General features: G+C 33.8%; 1 protein-coding gene across 1 annotated transcript; it reads left to right on the top strand.

The window, feature by feature from the left end:
- Nucleotides 1–6,721: 6,721 nt before the first annotated feature.
- Nucleotides 6,722–9,162, top strand: LOC120075734 (putative inactive poly [ADP-ribose] polymerase SRO3). The gene is made up of 4 exons (XM_039029376.2): nucleotides 6,722–8,193; nucleotides 8,292–8,533; nucleotides 8,626–8,744; nucleotides 8,862–9,162. The coding sequence occupies exons 1-4, from the start codon at nucleotides 7,232–7,234 to the stop codon at nucleotides 8,961–8,963; spliced, it is 1,425 nt and encodes a 474-aa protein (XP_038885304.1). The 5' UTR covers nucleotides 6,722–7,231; the 3' UTR covers nucleotides 8,964–9,162.
- Nucleotides 9,163–9,694: the final 532 nt, after the last annotated feature.

Here is a 9,694-nt window from a genome sequence, read left to right as displayed (position 1 = left end):
GAATAATTTTTACAGATTTTGTCATCTCAGCAAGTCTAACTACATAACGAGCTAATGAATCTCGTTCTAACCACTGAACTTTCCAATCAAATTCGAGAGCGAGAGCGAAATAGCGAGGTTTTGATAGAGAGCGAGAATACCGTACAAATTTTCCCTTTTTTTCCTTTTTAATTATTACACATTCCACCTTCTTCTTTCTAATACTTTTTTTTTTTTTTAATTTTCCATTTTAGAAAAAAAAAATTCTAAAAATATTTTATTATTTTATTTAAACTCTAAAAAGAATAAATTTAAAAAAACAATAACTCATAAAAAAGATGTAAATTAAATATCTCATTTATATAAAAATAATTACAAAAATCAATGTGTCTCACAAGGCAGACGTCGTCGATTCCGAGCTGGTTGTCGTCGTCTACTTCGAACTTGAGGTTACTCAGATTCTTCTTGATGTTGCTCTAGTACCTCTGCAGGTGCTTCATAATATAAATATTCATTATGCTCTCCACGACCCCGACCATGTCCATGCACGTATGAAGACGAAGGACCAACCTCTGAGTCATAATGTCATGAACCAAATGCTGGCATCATCACCATCGGACTAACATAATCTGTTTGACTCTGCATCTGCGTCATAGGGGGCAACTCTTCCACATTATGTGCAACCTCATCAAACTCATCCTCTTCCTGAACAAGTCCTCTACGTCTAGAAGCTGGTGGAGGAACAATAGGTATATCGTACATATAATGAATGTCCTCCATATAGCTTTGGTTGTCACTACATATAGCAAGAACCTGGTTCGGATCATTTGCAACCTCACGACGTCTACTGTTGTTCGATCTATGTGAATTATAAAATAATTAGACAATATTTAAAATAAATTTAAATTAAAAAATTAGATAATATTCATTCATTTACCAGATGACCCACAACTACTCCTGGACGAGTGACATAGCGCCTTGTGATATTATTATACCAATGAATATATTCTGGAGTGACATCTGTGTCAAACTATTCAAGAGAAACACCCACTGCAATAAACCTTGCACGACAGTGCCATCGCACTATCAAATGTGCAACTTTTTCGGACTAATCTCTAGTTCTTAGGTCAATATCATGCAGTACGGGTTCAGTATTACAAGGCGATGGGACATCCTGCTGAAAACCGAATTGTCTCATCACCCTGTCAGGAAGATGCCACTCACCAATAAGAAAACATATGAGAGGACTCATCGTCCGCCATATGTTTTGACCATTCGTACAAAAATTAGGCAAAGTATGCACAATAATTTTGTACGGCTCCCAAATAACCTGAAACACAAAATATTATATTAGAGAATATTAAAGATAAATACAATAAAAATGTGAATAAAATAATCAATTAGGTTTAGTGTAATGGTTCAGGTTGAAGCAGATCAAACATGTATCTATACTGGTTGACTACATGTGTGGTTGTCCTAGTCACACAAAATTTGTCTCTCCACCTAAATTTTTAAATTGATAATTTAGAATTTAAATTAACTAGATCAGTGATATAAAAATTAAATTGAATTAAAACAACATACCGAGAACCGTAGGCTCGTCTAACTAACTGAGCGTCATTAACATGATGTAGCTGTGGAGCTATTATTGGAAATCGCTCCCAAGCCCATAGTTGCAAAAGTATGAGAGGCTCAGTTATCTCTCAAACCTCAATGGCATGAATATCAAGTGAACAAAATGACTTGATTTATCTGAAAACAGACTTCCACCCATCATTTGTAGTATATATGCTCGCGCATATCTTATGACGGTTTCCTCGTCTGCATCATCTGTGAGCTCACGAAATTGTGTTCCTAACCATATTAAACTTAACCTCGATCCTTTAATCTTGTCGGTAGGTGGGGTTGCACCGAGGTACAATTGACAAACTTCTAACCAGTCATCGTACATCACTTCCGGTGACCGGCTCACCGTCAACAGGTAACCCCAACAAAACTTCTACGTCTTGTAGAGTGATAGTGCACTCTCCAACAGACATATGGAATGTATGCATCTCGGGCCTCCATCTCTCGACCAAGGTCGTGATCAGATGATTGAGGAGAGTAACATTCAACATACGTTGACAATTTGTAGAGTGATAGTGTACACTTCTATGTCTTGTAGAGTGATAGTGTACTGTTCATGTAACAAGTGGCAAGCATTCGGCATTCCATGCTCGCATTTTATGGCCGTTTGCTCACATTTTAACATGAACTACGAAGATTTTATTGAGGACTACTACAAATTGTCAACGTATGCTGAATGTTACTCTCCTCAATTTCAACCTGTACCGCATGAAGATTACTGGATCACGCACCCTAATATGCCCGTCTTACATCTTGATCCATCGTTGTTGAGAAAGACCTAGTAGACCGAAAAGTTCACGTTATCACAACGAGATGGATTGGACAGAACCAGCCACTCGACAACGATGTGGATTTTGTAACCAGTTAGGACATAATCGAAGGAAGTGTCCTTCGTTACTAAGACGGGCTCCAGATAGTTAGGGATTGAATAATAAATTTTTTTTTATTATATATTCATTTTATTGTATATTCAATTTTTTTATTATAATTTATTGTATATTCAATTTTTTTTATAATAATCTACTGTATATTCATTTTTTTTTGTAATCAATAAAGTTTTACATTATAATAATCTAATATATTCAATTTATATATAATAATCTAATATATTCAATTTATTGTCTAATGATTATTCAATTATAGTATAATAATCTAATATATTCAATTTGTTGTCTAATGATTATTCAATTATAGTATAATAATATAATATATTCAATTTATTATCTAATGATTATTCAATTATAGTATGATTATTAGCTCTTTTTTCTCTTTTTTTATATATATTTCTATGGAAAGTTCAAATAAAGTGAAGACTCTCGTCTCCAAATAAGAGTCGCTCTCTCCTAAGACTCTCGCTCGCTCTCTCCTAAGATCCTCTGCTCTCTCTCAATATCTCGCTCTCTCTGTTATTGTTGTTATTTTTCCATTAATGATAACTAGCTTTCATTTCTTCTGGAACAATCACAAACACTTTTTTATTATGGATCTACTACCAGAAACTTAATGCGTAATCTTAGCATTCAATGTGTATTCCTGAATAATCTCATTTTTCAATTATTCAACCATTTCATTTTACCAAGTTCAATGTTAGTCTAGTCAATATAAACTAAATCTCGCTCGCTCCAACATTCTTGCTTTGAACTAAAATCTCGCTTTGAATCTCGCTCTCTCTTAAAATCTCGTTCAACATCTCGCTCTCTCCTACTATCTCGCTTTGCATCTCACTCTCTCCTTAATCTGCTTCAGCCCACTTATCTCCTTAATCGCTTTGAAGTTTCGACATGTGTGTAACCTTCGACAACCTAATATACAAAATTTTGTTCGTAGACAAAGCTAATTCGGAATTGTCTTTCATTCCAAGGCATAACTTATATCCATGCGCTTCATATTCGGCTGGAGTTCGCTCCCAGAAATATAGCCATCCCCACCCCCTCACGTCAATCCCACAAGCCTCCGTCTAATTCGAAATGATAACAAAATGCATAGGTTGTTAGAAGCAGCTCGAGTAATATAGTATACCATCTCATTACTTTATTTCCTCTATGAGGGAAAAAGAAAAGTAATAAACCTGCAATCTCTAGGGTGGATGTGTGTCGAAACTTCAACCTTCGACAACCTAAGCGAGATTCGCGAGATTTCCCTTGTCGAGGGTTGAAGTTTCGGCTTATGTATTGTTTCCAAGTTTTTCTTTGTTCGTCGAGTTCTCAACGTTCGACCTTCACATTAGTCGAGTTCTCAACGTTCGACCTCTAGCCTCGAACTCCCAAGACAACAATATTTCTCTAATAAGTTTCAAAACAACAATATTTCTCTAATAAGTTTTGAAAACAACAATATTAATATTAAAGGTCCGTCATCGTTCATGTATATTCTTTTTTTTTTTTAGTATAACCGGAGGTGGGGGCTAAACCTTTAACTTTTTGAGATGGAGTGCATGCCATTATCATCGAAGCAAGCTCACTTTAAATTTGTTAATGTATATTCATTTTGATATTTTAATTTTTAGATATTTAATATTTATATCGTGATTGTGAATGAAACATAAAGATTAATAGTACTACCGAAATTAATGCAGTTGGTGGGAGACTTACGGTTCTATGCTTATTCTATTTAACACATTACAATTTGAAAAACTAATTAAAAAAAAACTCTCCCATTCCCTTGCCCCAAAAAAATATTTAATACTGTTTAGTATATAAATTCTCTTGTACTACACCTATTCATGGCTTGTCATAAAAAAGTACTTAAGAATTATATAAATCTATAAATTAAAATAATATATCAACCGCGTATTAAAATTCAAAAATAACATATCAATCGCGTATTAAAATATGAGTTGAATGAATACATAGTATAGTTGTACATGTACTAGATTTTTTTCTAAAACTTGACACTAACCCTGATTTCTTCTTAAATCAACCAACAATCTCGTTTTGGTGGAGCTTCGTAAATTATCCATAAGAAATTAGTTATTCAAAATAAAATTTATGAAAATAGTAACCCAATTGATATAAAGTGTATATTTTCGATCATGAAATTTAAGGATTGAATCTTCTCACTCTTTTTTTTTATGTGATACCAAAAAAAAGATCATATTCAAAATAATAATAATAATAATACCACCAAACAAACCCAATTAAGGGGAAAAAAAAGGGGAAGTTCCATCTCCAAGCTAAAGTCTCACACATAATGAGAAAAAAGATTGATTAAAAAGTGATCGAGTAAACAGACCGTAAGAAAGACTAAAGTGCTTAAAAGAAATTATCGAACCAATTAAATATTTTTCTCTAAATAAAAATTATTGAACCAAAATGGTATTTAATTTTAAAACTAATAAATAAAGACAAAAGAACTTAAGTTCAATTTTTATTCATAAATTTATGTGCTTAATCTTAACTTATTTCACGGCTAAAATGAACACATTTTAACCGATAAAGGTTCAATTCCTCCATCCTATAAAAATTTAAGAGTTTAATGGATAAAATTATAAATCTCACTGGGTGTCTATACTAATAAAATATAATAAAAGATATAGATTGATATACTTATAAAAGTTTAAGATACAAATGGATCAAATTATTAACACCAACAAAGATGTTTAGAATTTATTCGACAACCAACTTTAAATGTTGGTGGGATTAAGTTGGTTATTTTACCAACTCACCCCAATTCTCCCCAATCCTCTCTCCCTCTAATGTTTTTAATGGTTCCACCCATAAGTCTCTGTTGGTGATTACCACTACCACACTCCAACGACATACTTTGATTAGCCAACTTCGACGACCAACTTCAAGCTCTGGCAACCACCTCCGACGACACTCCGACAACCACCTTGGTAAAAAAAACTCTGACTTTCACATTCACCCGACCAACTTCGACGAAGAACTCCGAGCTCCACTAACCATCTCCGACGACAACTCAAGTGACTAACTCCAACGACTACCTTCAAACAAGCAACTTCGACGACATACTCTGCCTACCACCTTCGTGTGTCCAACTTCGATGACCAATGATAAAAATAAAACGGTGAGGTTAATTACCCACCATTTTATTACTCTCACTCTCACCTATTTTCCCATGTGTTTTCATTACTCTCCCAACTCCCTCAATTACTTTGTCGTTTCTTTCTCTGTCATGCTCTCTTCACATTTACTTCGCTTCTTTCATTGTCTCTCTCCTTTCGCTGTTTGGTTTGTCTTTCTCATTTTCTCTCTTCTTTTTAGGTTTTATTTTCCCTTTTCTTTCTCAACTCCTCCTCTCTTTTTTATTTTTATTTTCTTTCTATGACTATTCTTTTAGATCTAATTATTCTTTTTATATTTCATTTTTCCTTATATAAAAAATTATTACATGTGACGTCCTATTATTACTTCGCTAAACAAAAGTTCAACGATATGTTTTAAACAACATATTCCTTTTTCAAATATTACATAATTCTAATGAAATAGTATAATTTAAAATTGTGACTCAAGATTTTTTTTTTTTTTAAAAAAATAGTTTGTATACTGATGCAACATAATAGTAGAAAAAATAAACATCAATATTTCTAAAATCATTTCACCGGTTTTAGAAAAAAGTAAATCCATATTCCACAAATTGGTCAAAAAAGATTATCTAATAGTTGATTTTATGATTTAAATTATAAGATTTTGGTTTTTTTTTAATTTTTTTTTATTTTATTAAAGATTAACATTCAAGTGTCATCCCTTCTATCTAAAACAATGTTTAATGACACTAATCCTTCCAGTTTTTTTTTTTTTTTAATTTTTTTTACGATAGTTAATGATTAAGTTGGATTTTTTTAATGGAATAATCACTTCTATTTGAGTGTTTAAAAATTTGAATTCAAAATTTTGTGTTCTGTATATGAATACTTTGTAAAAAATTTATTATGTTTTGAGAATGAAAAAGAATTGAAAGTTTTTTTGTTTTTATCTTAGAAATTTAGAAAAATATGTGTATAGTTGAAAATTAAAATCAACAATAGAAAAAAAAAGACAAAAGCAATTTCATTTAAAAAACAATACCAGATACCCACATTCAACTCAACTATGCATCCTAATACAGACATAATTACCAATTCAACCTATCAAACAAGACAATGTAACTATCTAGATAATTTAACATAATAATTAACAACTAAACTCAACTCAATTCTCTATTTTTATTACACGTTAATATATATTTTTAATTTTTAAAGGAAAGATAAAACAAAAAGGAATCCAAAATCTTACGTGGGCCGAATATAACCCAAAGCACTCAATGCCGTGGGAATTAAAAAAATAAAATAATAATAAATATAATAGAAGTCGCTAACTTAATTCCCAAGTAAGTCGATTTCAGCGGGGGAAGCTTCGCTGAATCGGCGTTCCACGTTCACAAGCATCCGCCAAATCGGCGATTTCTTCAATTACCCAAATACCCCTCTCTCTTTAAACTTTCAATTGTCGATAACCGACTTTGACTTGGGCGATTCATAGGGCTATATGTGTAATTTGGTCTTATTTGGTCACTGGAAACGGATACATATGCCGGCACGGCCGTGTTTCTTTGCCTTGATTCTACTGGTTCTTTCGAAGCGAATTTCAGCGCCGGCGGCCTTCGATCACAGAGACTAGTAGAATCCATGGCCTCCAAGCTACTGATGCATGAGCAATTGAGGAAGAAGATGTTGGGGTCAACTGAAGTTCGATCTCCTCTCAGAAACCCTACCGATTCTTCCTCCTCTTCTTGCAACCACTTCTCCGATTCTCCCCAGTCTTTGATTCAGAACTACTCCAATTTCAAGACAAGTGGTTTACCTTCACGTTTTATGTTCTATTTGGACAGTTCGTGGGTTGATTTCCCTACTCAAGTGCTTGAAATCTTGCGAACGGGGTTTTCCGACCGAAAGCCGGCGATGGAATTGAAAATTGATGGATCGAAGTACTTATTTGATCTGTACAGGATGTTGCAGATTGATTTAGACACCGGTAGACAGAGATCGGTTGCTTGGATCGATGAAAACGGTAAGTGTTTCTTCCCCAAAGTTTTTATTGGGGAAGAAAGTGCTAACACCTCCCGGACTTCTTGTAGTCGGAAAATTGAAATTGAGATTACGATTGATGGGAAATACGGTAAAAGAAAGAGGGAGGAGATCGAAGAAAATGAAGTCAATTCCAGTAATGAACATGTGGATGTGAAGAAGGCATCGAAAATACCGCGTGTAGTTGCGAATGATTCAGAAACTTCTGTATGGCCGAAGACGAAGGCGCTGAATGAAGGGGATAGTGCGTATTCTTTAGTAAGCAATTTCCTTCTCCCTTCAATGAAAAAGGTTGATCCTAGTTTTTCAATCTCCGCAATTCATCAGTGCACCCATACTGGGCCACTGGAAAAAGCTCGTCTCGATGTGTTTCTGAAGCAGAATGAAATTACAACGGCTGTTCGTGGTGTGTCGAATATGGTTTATGCATGGTATGGAGCTTCTGCAAGAACTTTGGCCGGAATTTTGGCTCATGGATTTGGGGAGCCTGTTCAGGTTCCTTCCTCTGATACAACCCATGGCATTGGAGTTTATTTATCTCCATTGGGCTTGCCCCATTTGAGGTAATTTGACTCCTGTTCAAGTTTAGGAACTTCTTAAGTTTAAGTTCATGATTATGATTTCTCACCATTTTCAAACTGTATTCAACTGTGTTTCCCAGTTCTAAGCTATCAGAGGCCGATGGCAATGGAGTTAAACATGTGGTTTTATGTCGAGTTATATTGGGCAAGATTGAAAAAGTTGAAGCAGGATCTCAACAATGTCATCCTTCAAGTACAGAGTTTGACACTGGTGTGGATGATCCAACATTTCCAAAACGGTATATTGTATGGTGTAGCAATATGAACAGACACATTTTACCAGAATACATAGTGAGCTATAAATCAACAAATTATTTGCCGGGTAATTACTATCTTTGATTTGGATCATTTATTTTATCCTCTCTCCCATCTCTTTATTGTTATTTTTTCTTTTTGGCTGATTATCTTTTCCAGGTAAGTTGAGAGAGTCGACTGAGACAAAGTATTCCCTTGTGAAATTACTTTCAAAGATGAAGAATTCCCTGCCTACCTCTAAAGTTCAAGAGGTCGCGACATTGTTCCAGAAATTTAAGGTAAGTCTTTCCTTTGTAATCTTAAGAACGAGAGGAAAAGAGAAGAATATGAAATCGGTTTGAACTAATTGATGATAATATGATGCTAACTTATTGGTATGCATTTGACAATTACAGGTTGGACAATTGGCAAAGGATGTTCTTGTTAAAAGGTTACGATCAATTGCTGGAGATGAGATGCTTCTATCAATGATTCGTGAAATTCGTGGATGTCAATGAGGTTCTTCCAAGTTTTATTTGGAAGCATTTGAAATTTCAATAACTGTGCTTTACGATTTGATAGAACAAGTTGTCAGATGTTGCCATACAAGTAGTTTTAGCAAAGAAAGCTCAATATACAGTAGAAAGATAGAAGAACATTTGTAATTGTAACTTTTTCTTAAATACATTTTATGTGCAGAGATTTACTTAGAGTTCATCTTAGCTCTTGATTGCTAATCTACTGTATGCCAATATATTCTTCTAAATCTATAAGAGGGGTTTTTGAATTGCCCATGAAATTATAATTTTCAAACTAAAATATAGATCTTTCCTAAAAAAGTATGAAATTTGTCTCCATTGGGTTTGCCTCTCTTCCAACATTGTAATTTTCAAACTAAACTATCGACCAATATATTCTTCTAAATCTATAAGAGGGGTGTTTGAATTGCCCATGAAATTATAATTTTCAAACTAAACTATAGATCTTTTCTAAAAAAGTATGAAATTTGTCTCCATTGGCTTTGCCCCTCTTCCAACATTGTAATTTTCAAACTAAACTATCGACCAATATATTCTTCTAAATCTATATGAGGGATGTTTGAATTGCCCATGAAATTATAATTTTCAAACTAAACTATAGATCTTTCCTAAAAAAGTATGAAATTTGTCTCCATTGGGTTTGCCCCTCTTCCAACATTGTAATTTTCAAACTAAACTATCGATCTTCCTTAAAAGAAGTATGGTTTTTT

This window comes from Benincasa hispida, chromosome 4 (assembly GCF_027475165.1).
Source record: "Benincasa hispida cultivar pf3 chromosome 4, pf3_genome.v1.1, whole genome shotgun sequence".
NCBI lineage: Eukaryota > Viridiplantae > Streptophyta > Magnoliopsida > Cucurbitales > Cucurbitaceae > Benincasa > Benincasa hispida.
The sequence above is the reverse complement of the archived record's forward strand: the minus strand, read 5'-3'. Positions and strand labels throughout refer to the sequence as shown.